Source organism: Ammospiza nelsoni, chromosome 17, assembly GCF_027579445.1.
Source record: "Ammospiza nelsoni isolate bAmmNel1 chromosome 17, bAmmNel1.pri, whole genome shotgun sequence".
NCBI classification, from domain to species: domain Eukaryota; kingdom Metazoa; phylum Chordata; class Aves; order Passeriformes; family Passerellidae; genus Ammospiza; species Ammospiza nelsoni.
This window is the reverse complement of record NC_080649.1, coordinates 10,317,503-10,340,590: the sequence shown is the minus strand read 5'-3', so window position 1 is coordinate 10,340,590 and position 23,088 is coordinate 10,317,503. Positions and strand designations below refer to the sequence as shown.

Sequence of the window (23,088 nt, the reverse complement as noted above, 5' to 3'; positions counted from 1 at the left end):
GCCTGAAACCTGAGAAAGGTTAGAAAAGGTGTGACATTATTTTTGCAGTTGTTAAGACTGGTAAAAATGACCGGATAAGTATATCTGGAAATGGCTATGAAAATAATTTTTGTCTTGTTCTAACCCAGAGTGTGGAGGGGATCATGTAATTTGTATTTTCCCCTCCACAAGTAAGCTCACCCCACAAAGAGCCCAGGCTGTCCTTGCCCGGCTCTCCCCTGAGCTCTGTTCTCTGCAGACACTTCTCATTTTCAGCCTTATGATCCAACCAGATGTTAGACAACATCAGGATCTGTGTTATTCAGGATCCAGAATTTGTTCAGTGCATGTAATAACAATTTAGGAACCAAGTGCCAGTGAACCTGAGCCTCAAAATGGTATTTCTAAAGTAATAACACAGCACCTTCACATACAGGGCAGACTGCAAAATTAGCAATCACCTAAGACAGTGGGAAGAAATTTGCTTTCATATTTTTTCCTGTCAGTCTGTCCTTGCCACAAGTATTCTAAAAGCCCTAATGGGAGATGCAAAATTCAGAACTGAATTAAATTATAAAAGGGAATTATTAATATATTTTGAGACTCCAGTTCCTAAATAATGCAAGGTATTAGGCACTCCCACAAAGCACCTGAACAGAGTGAATATAGATGCATAGAAAAAAGTACTTCTATTACTACAAATCAGATAATTAGTGAACACTCTTTCCATTTTTATAGAAATTAATGTTTACACAGAACAGCATCAGTGGCCAACCAAGTGCACAGCAAAACAAGGGGAGGATTTTATTTCAGGAAAAGCCTATAACAGACTCCCCGTCTCAGAGGTTACACTAAAGGAAAAAACCAGGAACAGTAGGGAAATTTCAAATTGCCTTAGAATGGATACAAGCAGACACTCCAATACATCAGTTTCCAGATGGTTAACTCCAGCCCAGACTCCCCACACTGCAAAAGGAAAAGCAAGAACCTCCCTGTGCAAGTATCTAAAGTAGTCAATGAATGCAGAAGGAATGACTTAGGACTGAAAGGCATTGCCCAAAATCCCAAGGTCAGGAACCCTGAAAAGATAGAGATGGAAATTGTTCAGAATTTTCAGTAATTCTGGTTCTCATACTGTTTTTTTCACAAAAGAGCAGTTCCATCACTAATTTTTATTTCTGTTTTATCACCACCTCAGTTTCCCACCAACACTGCCCTCACTCACCTGGCTCAGTTTATACTCCTTTCCTCTGTTTCCTGCTTATTAAATAAGAGGTTTGGCTTAAATTCATAGTTTTTACTATGTTCTTGGGACCCCACAGAATTTTTATTTTCTCCAATTAAGATGATTTTAGCAACTGTCTTCTGTGCTCTGTGTACACTGTAAGAGTCCCAGCATTCCTAAAATTCAGGGATACAGAATTTTAGGCTGAGAGGTATATTCCCTCCTACTCACCTTTGCTTCTACTAGAAGTAAATAAAGGCAATAAATGAAAATAAAAAGCCATTCTAACTAGAATGACAGTCAAGTATGAAGTGGAATGGCAAGTGGATGGGGAGCAGCTGAAAGCTCCAGCAGAGGAGGGGGATTGGAAGCAGCTCCTGGGAGAAGAAGGTTGGCAGACAATGGACTGGGTAAGGAAAATCCAGTCTAAGAGCAAGTGAAGAAAGCAAGTATTTCTTTTTACAACTTCCGCACCAGTTTGCTGTTACACAGTTATGGGACAGAGCTTAAAGTTTCATGTGCTAAGCAGCTGAGCCATGCACATCTTGCTCTGGAACCCAGATTCCACAAAAGGAATTGCCAGCCTTTTTGCAGATAACAGTAGTTAAACACAGATAAAGGAGAGAGGAGGGGATGGCAAACAGATCAAAACCAAATAAAGAACAGGGTTAGTTTGTTTCCTACAAAAATAGTGTGACTGCTGAAAATAAACCAGACCATCCTAAATGGTACTTGACTAGAATACAGACACATAATTCATAATTCTGGCATTTGTTTTCTTATGATGAATTCACAAGCCTTATCTCATCCCAATTAGGTACTTCATAAGCTCTGATGCCTATATCAACACAATTTACTCAGAACTCTTAATTAGCCTCACACACAAAAAATAACATGCAATTTGTCTGGTAATTATATGTTTCTGTAACTCCTAAAAGCAACTTGTTACTTAGAAGAGATTACCTTAATTCTATATTCTGTCATACACAATTGTGTTGCAAATTTTGTTGAGCTGAAATGTGGCTATAAAATCCCTGCTCTTTCTTCTTTCATAGTAGTTCTACATACACTGCGTGTTTCCACTAGACACAAAATCAATGCAGTGAAAACAAAGCAGTCCTATTGCTAATTTAGTCACATGGAAAGGCAAACTGCTCGGCACAAATAGACAAAACTTTCCATCAATAAATTTAAAGAAATCTTGAACCAAAAAAAAAAAAAAAAAAAAAAAAAAAAAGATAAGCAGCTTTCCACTCAGCAATCCTTTGAATGAAACATGTTTATAGAAATATCTTGCTGCTATGTGCACAAAAGGCAGGTTATAAATAGCCACAAACACTGAGCAGAGGCCATGGAGCAAGACCAGCACTGGAGCTCTCAGTCATGCTGCAGCAAGGAACTTGTGACAAGGAAATGGTTCAGCCTATCTTCATTAAGAGCCTAGAAGGAAATTACTTTCCCAAACCTATGATGGAGACAGGAAGCCCAAAACACTGACTGGGGAGTCATGTGGTAATGAAGCACCTGTCCAAAAATGCTTACTCAAAACCCAAATCAAGGGATGCACAAAGTTGAGAGGTCTTGATCTGAAAAAAATCCAAGCTACTCCAGAATGGCTGGATGTGATCCTGCTGGGAAATCACATTTCTGTTAGCCAATGCAGCTCACCAAAGCACCACCACCTGCAGGCTCCACCCAATGAGTAGGTAAATCATTGGAAAATATTAAAGCAAAAAGATTACCACCTGTTTTTCTCTCAGCCTTCCTTCTCCACCTTCAGCAAGGGAATCCAGGAAAAAGCAGGGAGAAGAGCCTGCATGTACACCAAAAATCACAAACCTTGATTTCTCAGGGCTGATCGCACCCAAATAAGACACAAAAGATGTCCAAAGAGATGTCTTTCTTTCAAAAGAAATTGAGATTGATTTGGAGCTGTATGCAGAATATTACAATGTTTTAGTCAAATCTCATCCAGAACCCTTTAATGTGTTTCTCAGTGTGTTACAGCCAGAAGGAAATGTACCTCTACTTTCCATTTCCCCATCCAAAAACATGTTCATCTTACTAAGCAAGATTGACCAATATACAACCAAATGGAGTTACTGCCATGCTCTAGAAGTTTATGATCAGTCTGACCTCAGAAATGTTGCTGGATTTCCTAAATTTAGTTCAGCCTCTGTAGCTGTTGAAGAGGAGAACAGAAAAGAAATGGATTATACAAGCCATCTACATATGTACATTCATGAATTATTTCTTTAATCTGCAAGTGAAGCTGAAAGAATCAGTATGCAAATAAAATCTTAGTCTCAAATTTGGACTAGAAATGGTTCCTTCTTCAAGAGGTTTAAATCATTCAAAAAGGTTGATCAGGGAACCCCATTTACCCCTCAGCCCAGGAGGCCAGAAAGGACAAACATCTCCAGAGGAATTTTGCTCTTCCCCAAATAAGAGACAACTTTTACACCTGGAACCTGCTCATCCCCCCAGATACTGAGACTTTTTAATCCCTTAATCTTCATGTGTATGGAACATACAGAAAAAAATTGCTATAGGGAAAGGAGACAATGTTAACTGCCTATCATAAACTTACAGCAGCGTGGCACCAACCAACCCCATCAGCAACTTGGAATATCACATTTGCATAACAGCAAAACTCATTTTCCTAATGGCTGTTCAGCTTTATACCACCTTTCTTCTGCACACTTCAATTTCTCTCCAAACATTCCCCCTTCTAACCAACCACTCATTTCCAGCTCTGGTTTCACCTTTCCCTGACCCAGACTATCAACTCTCAGGACAGACAGGATTCATCCCACATTTCCCAAAGGGCACAAAACATTTTCCTTGAAAGAGTGGAGAGACAGAGCATTATCCCTGAGCAGCAGTGTCCCTGCAGGGCCATCAGGGCCCGGCTGGGTGTCCCCCTGAGGAGCCAGAGGGGCTGGGCTGATGCACTGAACCCACTGCAGCTCTGCAGGCAGGGAACTGAACCATGTGCAGCTTTACACACTGTGCCTCCAGCTCATGCACCTCAACTGCAAGCACAGGGGTTTTCTCCTAAGGACATTAAGTCTAAATCTAATATAAATAGCCAATGATGCTGCTGCAGCTTTATGTATTTATTTCAGTGAAGTACAGAAGAAAATATCTCAAGGATTTAAACAAACAATATGGTGACAGATGGTGTGGAGACAATCCAGGCTGGGCTCTCTCAGTAAAATCCACACAACTTCATAGCTCCAGGCAAGAGCAAAGGCGGAAGGAGGAGGGAAGAGGGAAGAGGGGAAGGGAAAGAGTACAAACCAGATGACCACAGATTTGTAAAAATTAAAAGCTACAGTCTGCAAATTCTTTCTGTGCATCTATTCAAAGCCCTCTGTACCATCACCACGTAGGCAGATCTATCCCAGATTCTTCCAAGCAAAAAAAATTATAGAGAAATTCTCCAAATTAAATTGTTAGTTCAAATAAGTGACAAAACACACTAATGAACTGTCTATTCAAGTAATCTAAGCATCCTCAAAAATAATTAATAGATGAAACACAAAAAATGTGTTTGACATTATATCAAAGCCCTTCTGTTCTGTACACTGCATAATTTTAGACTTTCAGGTACATTCTCTGGATAATTCTAATTGCCAGAAACTTGCTATGTATGTTGTAATGACCTATAATTATTTTATAGCTTAAAAGGAATATTTTTGAATTTTCTATTTGAGAATGTTCTTGGAAAAAAAAATCCAAAGAAGTCACCAGGAGTTTCTGGAAGCTGAAAATCATGCTGAAGGTCATGTGTCCTACTTTCACAGCCCAGGAGTGTGCTGTGTTGTAATTACCCACAGGCAGGCAATAGTTTGGAGAGATTGCATGGGTGATCTACAACAGGGACTTGCCAGCAGTTTTAAGATGTCGCTGCTCAAAACAAAGATACTTAAAGATTTCTATTTCCAAGGTAAAACTAAGAACAGTTGGAAGAGAAAGAAAACAGTACCTTTGAGATGAAAATATACAGCTTACTGCAAAGGACTAAAGTGAAGCCAAACCATCCCTTCTCCTAAATGAGTGGAGTGTGGAAACCAGCCCTGCACCCTCAGCTCAGCTGCAAATTTAAGCAAACTAAGATATCAGGAACTTACCTACATGTAAACTGCATGAAAAACCAAGCAAACTCTAGAAGACTTCAGTTTCCTATAACCTGCTCATTAGTTACCAAAGTTCCTAATATTTTCAAAACTATCTTCCTTCTGCTTTGGAAAATTAAACTAAATATCCCTCCCTTGAGCTCCATAAGAGTGACAGTTCAAGTCTACTCTTGCAGTATTCCAGAAATCCATCCATGTTTCCTTCACCCAATTAAGAGGGATAAGCTTTCATGGACAAGCGAAAGAGGAATAATAAAATCACTTCTAGGAAAATTTATTGCTAGGAAAACCATTTAGTAAAAGGAATGGGAGAAAGAGAGCAAGAAAGCAAAGCTCACATCATTAATATAATGCTCCTCTGAGTTCCAAGACCCAGTTGAAGGCAGCAAACACTCCCAGCCATGCCAGCACAGTAATGGCAATGTCTCAACCAGCAGGCTCTATCCCAACCATCTCGCCCTGGCACAGCACTGCCTCCTGAGGAGGAAAAACACGGGATATTGTATGCACTCACTTCATTCTCCTCAACAGGACAAATCCCAGGCATGTTTTTAACCATTTACCACCACTGATTACAAAACGTGTAATTGCAGAATGTGCAAAAGGTACTGCCACAGATTACGTTCTAGGTCTAAAAATCTTATGGATGTGCAAGACTTTCTTAAAAGTACATATAGGTTGACTTTATGGATATGGACAAGTAAACACAGATTTGCAAGGAGGTCAGTGCTACATTCCTATTGCAGCTCAAAATAAAAATTAGAATATCTGAAGGTTATTCCTCCCATAGGGACCTTCATACAGCTAGAAAGGAAGAAAATCAAATTCAATTGCTTCTTTAAATGAGTCAGAAGCTGGAAATATTGTGTGCAACAGACTATGTAGTAGTGCAAGCTACTATGTCTAGACCTGAAACAGCAGTTATATGAATACAGCTATTTTTGCACTAAAGTATTATTAACCTGTGGTTTAATCTTCCTAACAGTAACAAAGCCAATGTGAGTATCATGCTCAGATACAAAGTGCCATACACATCAGCCATCAGCAAGGGGGAAATGAAAAGTTGCTATTATAGAAAATCTTAAATTTACAGTTTTCTATAATGAAATACAGAACTGCTTTTACAAGCCAACTAAACGGACTAGACAAATCTATGTATGCACATGGCAGACACATGAATTAATGAGCACATTCCATGTAGGATGACCTCCAGAAAAGATTCTACAATAAAAAACAAATACAACAACCCTCTGCTATCCATCAAAGAAGGTTGAAAGCATTAGGAGTTGAAGCACACTTACACAGAGTAGAAGAGTTAAGTGTGGCTTTTGAACCTCTTTTGGTCCTTTAGAGAATCCCTGTGCCATGAAGACATTTGGCAAAGAGGCTGGAGGATGTGTGGAGGAACTTGAACATCTAAGTCACATACAGATATGGGAGCATAAATGCTCCAGAGCCAGGAGTCTGGGGGGGCTCTGATCACAGCTGCTTAGAGCTCTGGTTTGCACAAGTGCAGCACAGTTTTGTGCCTCTCAAACGAGCTAAAACAAAGCAATTCCAGCTATACCTATAATGAGGTGAAAATGTCAAGTAATGCAAACATCTTCAAGTGTTTCACTAAAGTACCTAAAAAATCACCACGAAAGGAAGGAAAGATTTCAAAGCAGAGTTTCACTCGGTGCTTATTAGCAGTTAGATGCGATGCTGATGAAGTGTCCGGCAGAGCCCCAGGGGATGGGCTGGAGGTGAGTCAGCAGTGCTCCCTCTGGGTGGCACAGCCCAGCCTGGCTGCGGCAGCCGCTGCTCCAGGGAGGGACTGCTCCCCCCGCAGCACCCACTGGGCCACATCTGCAGCCCCCTGCCCTATCTGGGTCTCCCCACACAAGACACCGATGTATCCAAGGACGCCCGAAGTGCAAGGGCTGAAGGAACCTTTTCCCCAGGAAAGCGACAGGTGAGGAGCGCTGTAACTGCAGCCGGCAATGGCACTGAGAGCTGGACTCAGATTCACAGCAAAAGAACAAAAGCCTGTGGTATCAAGGGAAACTCTAATGAGATAAAAGGAAAATATTTGCATGGTGAGAGAGGTTAATTGCTGAAACAGATTGCCCAGAGAGGCTGTGGTATCTACTTCCAGGGAGATATTCAAAACTTGACTGTATGATCTGATTTCAATATTAGCTCATCAGAGAGCAAGGGCTGGGTTAGACAACCTCCAGCAACCCTGTCTAACCTCCAGGGCTCTCACAGAATCATTCTGCAATAATATATAGCACTAACCTTCTGGAAAAGCAGTTAATTATTTTGCATAACATTCCCAGATCTGTTTCAAGAAGTATCACTTTGTGATAACCCTTCTGGAAAATTACCCTCACCCTTAACACTTCTTGACTATGTTATAACTTTTGAGTGCTTCCACAAGAAGAAAATGCCTCAAATTATGTCTTTTAGAAAGACTTCTGGAAACATTTAGGTTTGCAATCAGCAAAAGCAGTATCTTTCAAAGACACTAAATATTCCTGGACATATTTACAATACGTAGGGATAATTTTCCCACATGTGAAGAAGACTTTTAGCATTGACACAGAGCTACACATCATGTTCTGTTTTTAAAAAAAAAGTATCACAAATACTGCCGTTATAATCATAGCATGTGGTGAAACAAAGGTAACTACGTTTGAAACAAAATGCTCAAGTCAGAAAACAGTTCCTAAGCAATGTTTGTTGAGATGTCTCAAATGTCAAGAGATACAAGAAGAATAAACAGCCAGCCTGTTTTCAGCATCCTCCAAGGGATGCTGATGCACAGAAGGCTGGCACAGATGCCCCAGACAATTCTCATCTTGTTTCAGCAGACTCTCCCACATCTGAATATGTTTGAAGTGCGTGGCAGAACTGGGGACCAAAGCCAAGGAGCAGCTCATTGGCAGGAGAGCTCCTGCCAAGAGCAGGGGATAAAATCAGCTGTGACACTGCCCAAAGGGCATCTCTGCAGCACAATCAGGAGCAGGTAAGTGCCATAAACCCCCAGGTGTCCCATTGGTTTGTTGGTAGGGTTGATATCAGGTGAAAAGAGATCAATGAGTTCAGAAAACATTCTGGATTGGTTGGCTTCACATGCCTGTCTATTTTCCATGTCTGAATCATGCAAAATCCCTCCTCAGATGGTGCAGGCAAAGTCTGAGCAAACTGAAGCAGAGCTGGGCTGGCAAAGGAGGCAGTCTAGACAACACACCACTCACCCCAGATGTTCAGACAGGGACACAGCACTTCAAAAGCTCTATGTCCTGCATTAATCACTGCAAACTCCAAATATGGCCATACCTCATTCTTGGAAATATAAAACAGCTTTCTTTTTTTACAGATATGGGTCTTCAGTCAAGATTCACATTGACATAATATTTATTAGCCACAGAGAATATGGTAGCTTATCTCCTCTGAGTCATTCAGTGAAGTCTTCAGCAGTATAGAGCATTATAAATGAGTTCCCATTCCTGTGCCCTCAGTTTAGTTGAGTTCAGCATCACATAACAACCTGGCACAGAGCTCATAGGATAAGGACATAAATGAAATGGCCTTATTAGAGTGCCAGAGCACTACATCCACAAGCAGGAGTGGGACCAAGCACCTTTTGCACAGCCAGGCATCTCAATGCATGAGACAAAGCAGGAGACTTAAAATAATCTTCACAAGTCAGCCAACACCTCTGCGTGCCAGCTAAAATCCTGACAGAGACTTGAAACATATTTCCAATCCTTCTCCCTCAGATTTCATCTCCCCGCCTTTATGACAGCACTGTGAATTTCAACTTCATCTCCAAGGAATTCATTCCTAAATGAATGGTTAATTGAGTGACACCTGCAAGTCTCATTACTGAGATGTTCCAAACCCCACTGCAAGACACTGCACATTGCAAAGGTCAGGCTGAAAATTAAGGCAATATTAGTTGCATGAACAAACAATTCCTTCACCCAATTCAAGCTACTGAAGACTGCTCTGTTAGATTGTTTTAATACACAAAAGACAATTTTGATTTCCCAAATGGAAATATTAGAAGCTAAATTTCAGCAGGAAAGTTTGCTAATAAAACTTTCATAACCCTTAAAATAAATGGCAGTGATACAGTAATGATAATATTAGCATACAGTGAAAATAGTAGTAATTTACTGAGACAGAAAAATAGACTGTTTCATTTTCTAGAGGCTCTTACATAAAAATAAATCTGTATCAGTGACATCCTGCATCTGCCACCAAGAGTGAAGATGATTCTGTAAGAATTTCTTCCAGTGTTTCATCACTTAGCCCTGGCTGAGATCAAGTGTTCTTACACTGGCAGACACAGTTAAGTGAAATATGTATCAAATAGAAGCACTAAATACATATAAACCCAGCTTTAAAAGACAAGTAAATCTGCACTGTAATTTAAAAGCACATGAAATAACTGCCTCTGTAATTTGGTCACTGCGATTGCATTTGAGATAGCAGCATTGACTGCTATCAGATAATTTATACAGATAATTTATACCATTTATCTGTATAAATCAAGATGTCAAAGCCATTGTTATAGGATCCCTGCTATAATTCAGCACTTATTGTCCTCCATTGTATGACAAGTTCTATAGGATCATTATTCAAATAAGAGAATAAGAGAAACAGACCTCTTATCCCAAAGGAAAAAAGTCTATTCCAGAGGTAAAAAGTTTCCAAAGTTCAAAGCTGATTCCTCAATCATAATTAACCCTGCTTCTTTTCCCCCCAACTTCACAAAATAATACATCTGGACCACTTCCTTTTCAGATGTGTTCAGAGAGCCTTTACTACTCAAAAGTCACTCTTAAGAAAAGATAATATTCAATGAATAAGGAACCCTAAAGCATGGAAATACCAGGAAATAAGTTAGAATTCACATTAAAGATGCTCAAGTGCTGGCAAACCAGTGACTTGGCACATGTGCACTCTCTCTGAGCTCTCCTCTCTTACACCGCACTGGGAGCTCCTCTGAGTTCCAGTGAGGCAGAGCCCCCGGCAGAGCTGAGCCCTGCACTCAGTGCCTGTCTCAGGAGCAGCAGGGATCACCTCAAAATCAATGCTGCAGTGCCAGCAAAGAGCTCTTAAAAATCCTTACAGCGTTAAGGAACTTAGGACATGAGTCACTTTTGCTCTTCCAGTCTCACAACAGATTACATAAAAATATGTTTTCCAACAAGACCATTTATCATTACCTCCAGATTTCAGACCTTACTGGATTTTCATGAACTACAGCAGCAAAGTACAACTATCCATTTAGCAAAAACCTCATTCAATGAATTCATGGAATGCAGTGGTTCATGTGTGCACAACTACTTAATTCAGATGCTGTAGTGGACCACTAAAGTCTGGGTTATTATTGTCCTATTATTACTGTTGCACCCAGATACATTCAGGTGCATCTATTCCTTGCTATTTCTCATAAGCACCACAGAACATCTGCTTATAGTTTTACAGCTTATCCTCAAAATCATTTGATGATCCTACTATTAGGAGGCTGTTTTTACATGTATTGATCATATTAGCTATTGAAGTTTTTTAACTGACCATCATTCCATGGGCTGGAGAGTAATATCTCATTAGGGCTGCTTTGATAATGTTAGAAAGTTGAGTTTCAGGCATGAACCCTGAAATATTTCTGAATATTTGATGAGCCAAAGACACCATTATAAATACTTTTTCAAGTACAGAGAGACAATTAAGGACATCTTTTTTAAACTTGCTTGTAGCAATTATTCATGATAGACACCAATACAATCAGAAGTACATCAGAATAGCAAGAGCTCTTAATAAATTTTCCTACCTTATCTGCCATTATCATGGAGGCCCCACCATGAATTCCAAGAATTGGAATAGAAGTCTGAGATGAAATAAAATCCAAAATCTGAGCTACTGCCTCCTGATCAGTGTCATCTCCAAAAACCACTCCATGGATCTTGGTGCCTGACATCAAGTCACAAACATGTGTTATGATGCTCTTAGGGTCAGTCTGGTTCACAAGAAGAGTCACGACATTGATATCAACAGTCAGGTCTGCTGACATTTCCCTGGTCCAGAGAGCTCTGATATCTCTCTCTGTTATGTGCTTGGTCCTTCCCAGAATCACTGCAATGTTCAGGATGGGGTAATTTTTCTCTGCTCCACGAACAAGATCCAAAGGTGCCAGAAGAGCTTGGAGTACCAGGAGAGCACAGCCAATTTTCCTCATCTTTGCCAGCTTTATCCCCTGTAAAAGCGATCACAATGCATAAGAAGAAAGTAGAGAAATATATATATACTGCATATCTTCAAAGAAAGTTTTAAACAGAAAGCTTCTGGGCATAATGCAAACTTTAGCAGCTTTTTATAATGCATCCTTCACCTTAGTTCCAAGTCAAGCCTCTTATATCCTATCACAAACTTGGCTTGATGACAGTATTACAGCTGGCCTTCCACGAGCAAGGCAAAAACTGTAGCAGAAGTTCAGAGAAAAGACCCATTAAAATTCTTCCTGGATAGCCAACAAAATTAAAATGACTGACATAATTTTTAAAAAAGACATTCTCATCCTTCTCTTTAACCTTGCTGTGCTAAAATAGGTAAAAGCAATCTTTTTCCATCCAGAATATTTTCCTTCATCCTGGCCATCTATTTAAACTTTAGTCACGGTCTATCAGAGAGAGGTATTTTAGCCCAAAATGAGAGAAGTGAGCCAAAGGTCTGCTGGAAACCCCAGTTCACATACTCCATACATCTCACAGCATCCCAAACTCATGCTGTTTTATTTCTGAGGATCCCCCCTAGGCAGCCGCTGCTTAAGGAATCCTACTGCATTTCTGGAACAGATTCAAAAGCACAATATTCTATCTTAATTCTTCTCTGTCCTCTCATGCAGCATTCAGAACTTGAGCATCTCAGAACTGCTGATCTCGGACACAAAGTTGTCCCTAGTGTTGAAGGGGAGGGTATTCCATAAATGAGCATCACTGCACCGGTTACCTCACGTCTTCACTGAGTCTCTGTAGGGGGCTGAATATAGACGGAGTAGGATGGGGAGAGAGATGAGCCACAGAAGGGATCTGAGCTATCTGAAGGAGGGAGAAGGAGAGCAGGTCTGACTCTGCAAGATCTCCCCGTTTCTGTGCCCCGGGGGATTTCCACCCCCACACTGGCTCTCCGCTAGCTGCAGGAAGGGAGTCCCTGTGCCACATCAAGCCAAGCTTGTTGCGGAGCGTCACGCAGAGCACACAAGCGGGGCTGTCCAATCAGGGGTGGCATTTTCCACATCTCCCCTCTCATCCCGCCAGCCCTATCCCCATCCTCAGCCACAGCCGCCTGCTGCTGACACACACACAGCCAGACAGGGGCTTGCAGCATAGCCACCTCCTTTCGGGGCACTCCACAGAGCATCCAACCGCGCATCAGCGCTGCACATTCACTGCGGGCCGGGCTCCCGCCGGCCCCGCCACACGGAGCGCGGTGGGACAGCACACCGAACTGCCCCGGCTTCCCCCCGAGCCCGAGGAACGCTCGGGGCCCCCCGAACCCGCCGTTCCGAGCGCTCCGATCCCCCCGTTCCGAGTCCCCCTCGGGCACGGCTCGCTGGTGCCGGGAGCGCGCACGGACGGCCAGGCCGCGTTGCGAGGGCGCCCCCGTGCGGGCGCGGGCCGCACGTACCCAGCGCCTCAGGAGACGGAGCGGCGGCGGCTGCCGGAGGTGCCGGTGCTGCTGTCGGTGTCGCTGCAGGACATGTCGCGACCGCGGGCATGTCGCGCCCCTCGCTGCCCGGGCTCAGGGCTGGCCTCCGCGCCGCTGGCCGCACGCGTGATCCCCGCCGCAGCCTGCGAGCGACATGGCATCCCGGGAGGGCAGCTACGTGGACAGGGAGACAGGCAAGGGGGGGCTGGACACGGGGAGAATGGGACGGGACAGCGGGGGGACAAGAGGAGACGAGGAGAAGCCGTTAGTCATGTTGCAGATTTGACAGGAGAAAAAGAAATATATATATACTTCGATCGCATGTGGTATGTGAGCGGAAATAAAGTGACTACAATCAAAAGTTACCCCCCTTCACTTAGATTTCAGCTCTTTGCTAAAAGCAGCTCCGTGAGCCCTCAGCCGTCCGGGATACGTCCCTCATCTTATCCAGGTCAGGAAAATCCTGAGCTCCCAACTGCCCGTGTGCTTCCAAGTGAGATGGACGGGTTTGAGCGCTAAGGCAAGAGACATCCAACCTGGAAAGCGCAGCTAGAAGCAAGCTAATTAACATGAGCAAGGGCAGGAGTTTTCTTGGCAGGTTCAGAACGAGCATAACCCGGAGCACAGCTAAAGCGGTGTGGGATAAAACTCTCCTGGATCAGAACCGCTTCATTCCCAATTTACCATAAACAACCCCAGAGGGACACTAAAGCAGAGCCCGCCACGGAAAGCTCGAATGCTCCGGTTTTTTTCATTCATAACCAGTAAATATGCATGAAGGCAGTTCTTCAAGCACCCCCAGCTCTATGTAGGACGCTGGCTCGCCAGGCAAAGCAGCCGGCGCTCCCTGCCCGGCCCTCGGCGCTGCCGGGGAACTCGGAGCCGGCACCGAGAGCCCGAGCCCTGCGCCCCTGCCCCGAGCTGGGCGCGATCCGCGCTCCCCACCAGCGCTACTTACTGCATTCTCCCTCCACATAGTTCCAGTTTAAAGATCCTCAAAGTCATTTCAGTAGATTCCTTTGCAAACAGCGAAGTGGAAAACAGGTCCCTTAACGCCCGGATTTCATCCTGCAACTTGTTCCCGCCGCAGTAAATAGCAGCCCGGCAGCTCTTTATCGCTTGAAATCCCGCATGATCAAGTTTTAGCAGAGCCATTGCAACTGAGATTCGCTCTTTACTTTTGGCAAGAGGCATTTAAGCATCTTCCTTTTTTTTTTTTCCTCTCTTCCCTTTTTTTAAACGGCGATATTGCCGCAGCAGCTCCCCAGGACGGCGGGCACGGAGCTGCTGTCGCTCCCTGGACGCGGCGGGCACTGCCCGGGCTCCGGGAGGTGCGGCGGCTCCACCCGGGGCCGCCTGCGCGGCGCTGCGGGCGCGCTCCGCTCCGCCGCCCCCGGCACGGCCGCCCTTGCAGGGCGCAGCTCACGGCCGCCCTGCCACAGCCGGAGCAGCCGCTCTGGATACTTTGAAGGCTTCTCCCCCACCCCACCCCCCGCCCCGCTCTGCTTGCACAAGCACCAGCGAATGAGTCAGACGCAGGCAATCGGGGGAGGGGGTGTCAGATCTGGGGGAACGGCGAGAACGCCGGGTTTGGGGCGCAGGAGCGGCAAACTCCAGCGCTCTCCCCGCGGTAGCATCCCCCGGCCAAAGGTTGGTAGCCCGGGAAACCCCAGTGTTCTCCTTTCCCTTGGTGCAGGGGCTGTCAAGCAGAAATCCCTGCCGTGGGGCTCGGGGGAATCAATGTGCAGCAGCAGCTTACACACTAAAAGCAGCCCTAAAAGCTCCAGACAGCAGGCAAACATCACAAAAAAGCTCTGTAGAAGTTAGCTCCATCTGCGCATCCCTGCTGCTCCATCCTCCTTCCCACATCCCCCATTTCAGAGCCTGGAGCCTGCTTCCCCATCTCCCATTCCCCTCTCACAGCCCCCCCCGGCCTTAGAGCAATTCCTGCCTCCCTGCCCACCCCACAGCCCACCTCAACCTCCCTCCACCACACACTGCTCTGCCTTCTTCCTCACTCCACTGCTCTCCTGCTTTTTCCTTTCCACCATCCTGCTCCAGCTGCCACAACTTATTTGGTTTAGCACAAATGAATGTGCCAGCTAGAGTACCACAGAGGGATGGCCTCCTCCATGCTCCATCCTTTACAGGCATGCTCATTCCCACACTGAAGACTTCAGAGTAAGGCAAAGTCACACGTTTTGACAGACCCCCCACTCCTGTGCCAGAGGAAACTTTTGGGTTCAAATAGGAAAATGCCAAATGTTCACCCTCTGAAGTTGGCTTTTCCCTACATTAAGACACAGAACACCAAGAAATCTCTCCCAAAGACATTTAACAACACATCAGCTTTACTGCTCTTGACAGTCTCATCATTGAATTCCCTGATAGGTCTATGCCTGGGTTTTTTCCTCCTTTGAAAGATCTCACCTCCTAACTTATTTAGGGATTGCTTCCTCAGACATTACATTAGTCTTTCTAAGCAAAGCAATTAAGCAGTTTCAGCTGCCACCCTTTTTTTTAAATGTTTGATGTCTTAATGCATCTCTGCATTTCACCCTGGATGAACATTTTCCCCCTGTAAATATTATAGTGATGTTGTCACGGTTACTGGAGATGAGGTTGCAGTTCCATCCTTGTGTAAGGGTTATTTCAGTGTTATCATTCAGGAGATTTACTGGAACAGCAGCAAAAACAGATTCAAAATCCACAAATACAAGTGAAATTCAAAATGGTGAAAAATTGCAGCACTAACATTAGCCTATGTTTAGAATATGTTTTTGGGAAATGCTTAGTAAACAAGTGTACAATACACTGACTCTAATGGTGTGAAAGACCAATACAAGAAATACCCACATTTTCTAACTTCAGAGCTATATGATTTTTATTAACCCAAATTTAGAAATAGTTTAGCATTATTTCCAAATATTTTTCCTCAATTACTCTCATAAAATTTTGTGAAATATCATGCTATAAACAGTCAAAATTTACAAATTAGAATTAGAATATCGCATATTAAAATTTTGTGCAAACACAGTGGGATTAATCTTGGCAATACATACGCAGTCTTCCCAAAAGCTTCACCAAATTCAAGCAGATTACTGCCTACAGAATTGAGCAAATGCTGCAAAATTAAGTCTACTGCTTTAATAGATATTCGCATTCCATCTCTAGGTATATTTGCACAGTTAATTTAAAGAGCTGCAAACATGACAAGTCATCAATTTCACTCAGCAGAAACAAGAAAACAAAGCTGCATTTAAGTGTCTAACCCCTGTAAATTTTGTGTAAGGGAACACTTACTTCAAAAGCACTGTAGCAAACACTAACACCCCTGCTCTGAGCATCTTCATGGACAGCACTTATTCTGGGAGGCAGGTGGATTCACCCTTAAATGATTGCCTGCTCCACATGGGCAGCTCTGCACTTTTCTAAAAGCAGCTACAACACAAGTTTAACAAGTTTGGAATCGTGCATTCTGAGGATATTTCCCACCTGAAGTTTCCCTACAGGCCTGTATCCTGTGTAAACATATATTTAAAGGTCAGGAACTTTCTTCATACTCCGTCCCTTCTAAAATAACATCAAATTACAGAAAGGTTTCCTCTTTCTGTTCATGACCTGTTGCAGAGAGCACTTGCCAACAGAAACAAGCAGCCAAATTGCGAGGTACAGGCAATGTTTCCACAGCAGATTTCTGTCTCTGTGAGTGACACTAACTTGCTCTCTAATTTGCTTTACTCTATCAGCTGAAAGGTGCTTAACCTCAGAATGTTAGACAGCTGAAAGTCAAATTAAACCTCCAGGTTACAGAAAACAACTCCAATTTTCCTCTTGCTTTTAGATAGTGCAGTTAAGTAAGCTAAGTATAATCATGTTCTTTAAAAAACCAAAACTCTTCTCATTAAATTACACCAAAAATAGTTTAAAAAATACTGTATTAGAGGTCCCATTATTGCCCCTCTACCATCAATAGAGGTAGTATTTACAGTCTTCTTTGCAAGAGTTTAAGACAATTTGAGAGATCTCAAACAAATGGCAGATTTCCTCAATAATCCTTGCTACATGAAAACTCCATTGCAACAATTTCTTAAATTTCATTAAACAAAGTAGTAAGGAGATATTACAGGCTGGGTTAAGGGAGAGAAGCTTACTTGGAATTCTTTCCAAATTTAAAAATGCTGTAATTCCAGCAATAAACTACTTTTACATTTAGTTACTTTTGCTGTAACTACTAAGAATTTATTTACATGCTTATTATCTTTCACAAATATCTGAATTTCACCTACCCTGACAAATGTGTCCAACAGGAATCAAAAGTCACATTGATGCAAAATCATTTTTCAGTACCACACAGGATCAGGTCTGAAATGGAACCATTTGACTCAAGAACAACTTAATGCAGAGCAAACAAGGGTACAGTAACATAAATTTCTCTTGGGAGGCTGCAAAGTTACTTACATGCTAAATGAAATCAAAGTAAAAATGGGAAAGAACTCAATTGTTTTCAAACTTGCTAAAACCTTTTGCCACAGATGGCCCTCTTATTGAAAACTGGCATAGCTCCTCATTTGGCAGTGCTCTTTCTTGCACAATTTACCAAGTCATGCATGAAATGATGGCCTTGAGCTACTCTCAGTTGTGCAGAGGACATGAGCTAGCTGCTATGGAAAAAAAGAGGATGCAGCATCACTGAGTGGAGCTTGGGGCTGTTACAGCACTTCAGCTTCTCTGGAAACAGCCCCAGCAAGGAGGGAACACCCCAGGGACTGCTCAGCCAGAACTGGTCCTTTCCACCTCACTCTATCAGAGCTATTCAGGATTCACCAGCATTGGGTCTCTGCCTCTTTTGTAATCAATTTCCCATTTCAGATGTATTTCCAAACTCTTCTATGCAGCTCCCAAGAGGAATTCTTTTATATTCAAATCTAACTCTGAGGGTCAAAACAGAATTCCATAATGAACTCTGTTTTTAATTAAGGCAGCTCCGTTAACAAAGATCTGTGTCACAGCAGTGCAGTCCTGTGCAGACTGCGTCAGTACCAATCCCATCACACACTGAACTGCCTGCACAAGGCCTGGGCTTCAGGGAACTGGAGCAGGTAAATACTAGTTTAACACTGCTTCTCTTCTTCCCTCGCTGCACTCCCCTATCAGAAATTGGGAAATATTAGTATATTTTCTAATAAAATCTTCCTGGAACACCCAAGGAAACACCTGACCACTGCATGGCCAGTACAGCTTATTCATCAGTGCCTAGAGCAGTAAAGGAACAGTCAAAAATTGCCACTATTTATTTAGGACCAAAATATGATCTCCTAACCCTCAGTCAATTTGGTCACTAAAGCAGTAAGCCTTTATAAAGCAGAATTTTTTAAAATACCATTTGAAGCCTCCTCTTCAGTCACCCCGAGCCCCACAAATCTGCCTCATGTACCTGTTGGGGACAGCATGATGAGCCCCAAAGCCAAGCAGTCACTGCATTGTGTTAGCCTGCCTGAAGGATGCTCAGATTCTGGAATGGTATAATGACAGCAGCAGTTTTGCTCTTGCCTCACTTGGAACATCCTATGTGCTCCCACATTTGAGATGCTCTGCCTTTATCTACCTTTTTCAAGATTTTGCATACCTAAAAAGGCCCCTGTATATATAGCTGATGTATATTTTTCAGATCTTTACCAAAAATTGGTTGAAGTTAGAGATTACTATAGTTTTGATCTTTTGATCAAACAATACTCATGTATTAGGTATTAAAGGGGCTGGACAGAATTGTAAAGTTTGAAAATAATTAGAAAAATACCCTATGAATCTTAAAGAGAGGGGAGCTACTTGTCTTCACCAATATTAGCACTACTTGTAAAACAAAATTTCATGGAATATCATGTTATTTTATATAAAATTTGTTTTAACATAAAAAAATTACTACTTAAGAATGATAAGAGCCAGCAGTGACCCCTCACACATTGTTCATTGGCAGAAACTTGTTTGCTAAAAGAAATTTGTACTGAGTGGGAAGCACCAAGATGCCTACACTGCATCTGCTTCTCAGTGCTTCACTAAGCAAATTCTTAGGGAGTTGAGACTTTTCTAAATCTAGAAAAACAAATTTAGTAAAGGTCAGTGGAAGCTTCTTATCAGCACAAAGTTACCTCAGCTCTAGCTGGAAGATATTTTTAAGATGAGTAGTATTTTGCTCCCTGCATCCAACCCATCTCTCAATTGCAGGCACTGGCTCTATTAAAACTAGGTGCTAAAGGCTTATGAGACATCTGAGCCAGTAGGAATAGATCCAAGATAGAAAAATCCCCCTTGAACTTAAATTACAGTTCCACATGATGAGTCAGAGCCTTCTGTCACCTATTTCTGCCACACAGGCTACATGGCTTTTGTTCATGTACAGGAATGCTATTGAGCCACTTGAGTATGAGCTTTCTTTAGAGTGCAATTACCATGGTGCTTCTAGGTCCTGCATTTTATCTGCTGTTGCTCCAAAGGAACCCCATTTTTAGCTTTCTGTAGAAAGAATTCCCCTTGTTTTTCCCTGCCCAAGGAGAATTCCAGGCTGCAGTGATAATAATCACAACTGTGATTACTAGCAGATTTAATTAGTTTCATTTGACTGTATTTTCAAACTCTGACTTAATTTCACTGTTGGAAACAATGAGCAAGACAAAGGGGCTTTTTAAATAAAATAACATATTAAAGCACATTTGTCTCCTACCTAAAATGCAGGCTTAGCCTACCCAGGAGACCACATTTCTAGGAATTGACATCCATATCCAATTACCATAGTTCTGAAATGTCTTCCCAAGAAAAGCAAATGCAGTTTCACCTACCTCAACTCTTGTCTGACTGATGGGCAGCTCTGAAACCTAAAATAACTGGATTCAGTGGGGTTTTTTTTTTTCAGGTTGCTAGAAACACAGGAATTGTCTCCTGTCTTGTCTGCTTGCAAGGCTACTCATGGAATTAATCCTTAGGAGGAGACATACCTTTTGTTTGTGGTGGTCTCTTTACAGCGAAAAGATACAGGTTTAAAGAGGTCTTTTCCCAAAAAAAGTTACTATCAAGAATCCTGGTTTTCCTTCCTCTCCTATCCTAATGGGACAAAAGAAAATAATTCCTGCATGAATTCTGCAAAGAAAGGTCAAGGACTGGGAAGCTCCTGGTTCTCCAGGTGACACAGGATATATTCACACTTTCTTTGAGAAAAAATTAGAGTTCAGAGGCTGAGATTAAGTGGATCCTATAGTTGGGAGCCTCAGTGACTCCTGGGAGGAGGATGCTGACTGCAGGCTTGGCTTGCAGTATTGCTGCTCTCTCATCTTTCCAAGCTGGGTCAACATTCAAGACAATTCCACCCACATTCAGTGACATAAGTAACTTGCACTAAGATTTGTGTTGTTTTGGTATTTGAATAGAAATGCCTAAATGCATTTTAAATTTTTATGCACGTTAGTGCATCCTCTCTGATGAGCTTTATAATAGCCATTAAGAAACAAAAAGCAAAAAAAAGTTATTTTTTCAAATAATGAACCTTCTATGAGTTACTGGAATGACTTCATAAATGTGACTTCATTAGAACAACTTAAATGGATCCAAATTAAACCTATGCTTACATTAATGATCTTTTTTGCACTGTTATCAATTCCTTTTTTTAAATACCATCTGCTAAACAAGATCTGATATATCAACACAAGTATTAAACTTCTGGAACTCATGAGATAGTCAAGTATATGCTCAAGTATATATTTAGAACTATAAATATCCTGTTTTGTTTTACCTGACCATATAGATACATCACAAACATTCAGCAACACTCAAACACATGCAGGATTAGGGGTGTTTAAGCAACAATTATATATACAAATCATCTAAAAAATATAAACACCTGAAGTTATTTCACCAACTTATTGAAAAAAAAAAATCAGTCTCAGAGCCACTTTCTGGAATTAATATAATTGCTTAATTTTTATAAGCCAATTAACTGCAATCTCACTCGGCAGACGGCTATGTGCTATCTACCCTCACACAACTATTTCTGTTCCCACCAGTCCTTTCTATCATACAGACTCCAAAATAACTGTGATATATGTAGGAACAAGAATATTGCTCCAGTTTAAAGCCTGCCAGATCTTATCTTTCATCTGCAAAGATCAGACAGATTTCTTGCTTTCTTGATTTTAGCCAGAAAGCTAAAATGATGGAAGATAACCAAAAGGATAAGGCTTCCTTTTCAGACTGCCTTGCTGAGTGGGGAGCAGTGCCCTCTTCCAAGGTACACAACACTGGACAAGGGTTCAGGAGCTACTCCATCTCTTTACCTTGTATTGCCTTCACCTTTACACAGACTCTCCTATCAAAAACCAAAAACTGTTAGTATTTGCAGGACAAACAGCATTTTCTTATGCAGTATCCCAAGGAGCAGATACTGAATACAATATCTATATTCTTTTAAAAATTTCAAAACACACTGGGTTTATATTCACCCCAAGTGTTAAACAGCCACTTAACCTTAGTGATCTCACTGCTGTACTAGCTCACAGATTTGTTTCATGGTTCCAAGTTCTCCTTGATGCAAGTCTGAAAACTTGAAACACCATATTTTTTATCAGCTGACTTTTCATCTCTGCTGGTTATCAGGATTCATCCTTGAACACAGGTGAAGGAGCTCTTCATCCCAAACACTTCAAGGTTCAAAAACAAAATGAAAAATATACTGTGTTTACTCTTTGCAGAACTCTCAGCTTTCATTCTTATCCCAGTTGAACAAAATGTTTTTTAATAACAGTAATTTCTAGACTGGCTGTTTACTCCAGGAGTAAGCTATAAGTTTGAAAGAGGTGAATTTTTTTTCTCAACAATCCCATTTTTGGGGATGGGACAGGACATCTTAATGCTCTGAGCTAGGATTAGGCTCAGTTTGCAGACAGGAGGCATGGAGTGGGGTTTAAGTAGGTCATTTTAACCCTTCATTATTTTGAAAACATCTTCCTGTAATTCATAGGGGTTCTGTTGGTGCTTTACCTTCTGCAAGCCTTTATCAGCATGCACAGCTGCAAAACAACATTTACAGATGTTCATATTAACTCATCTAGAACATTGGTTTAACTTGCTCCAGTTCCATGCCCTGACAAACACTATGGTATTTGAAAAGGGCAAAATTCCCTGATGCTGACAATCCTTTGCTGTTTATCACGGCCAGTTCTTATTTAGAGTCAATAAAACATCACCATCAACACTTACACAGGCAGTTCCAACTTCAGGGTTACTGAAGAGACCCCCCAAGAGAAATGCCCTCCAGGAATCTTAGTGGGGCATATTCTGAAGAAAAAAACACCCAGCTATCCTCTGAATGATAAAGACTTCTATTCCTTAAGAGATCACCCAAATTATGTATATAAAAAACTGTACTATGTCAAAATCTATCTTGTCATGCACACAGGGTGATATATATATACCCTAAATATACTGCATCACATCAGGCAAGATTGTTGGGTAACTTTGATAATTTTTCTTTTATCCAACCAACCAGACTAGGGCCAGGAAGGTTTGATACTTTCAACACGTGTTAAGCCTCCATATTTCTCTTAGAAGCTTTGAGATAATCTGCATGTTACCTTGATCTACACCTATATTTTATCTCTGAATTGTTAACTCAATGCAGTGGAGCATTGGCAGGTCCAATGTCAGCACAACAGCAGTTTAGTAAATAAAAGTGTATTTTACTCCCTGAAGTTCAATTAACTGCTGAGTTAAACCTCATATCAAGACGATCAATTAAGGCACTTAGACTGCTGAGAGGAAAGAATAGGCAGGAATCAAGCTCAGTTTCCAGGGATAAGTGAATAGGATTTTCTCAGATTATTTTCCAAATAAGTTAATTTTATTAATGTGAGGAATAAACACACACCACAATGTTTATAATGACAACAATATAAACATTATAGTATGAAGCACTCAATTTCTAAAAGAAATACTAAAAAGGTAATAATTTTTTTCTTTAAAAGACAAATTATTAATCATCTAGAAACTCAG

General features: G+C 41.9%; 1 protein-coding gene across 1 annotated transcript in view; it reads right to left on the bottom strand.

The window, feature by feature from the left end:
* The window catches only part of GRIN2A (glutamate ionotropic receptor NMDA type subunit 2A), a 189,892-nt gene that overhangs the window by 143,736 nt on the left and 23,068 nt on the right, over positions 1–23,088 (bottom strand). The window contains exon 2 of the mRNA XM_059484215.1: positions 11,177–11,599. Within this exon, the coding sequence (XP_059340198.1) occupies positions 11,177–11,599 (423 nt within the window). The remainder of the gene's footprint in view (positions 1–11,176; positions 11,600–23,088) is intronic.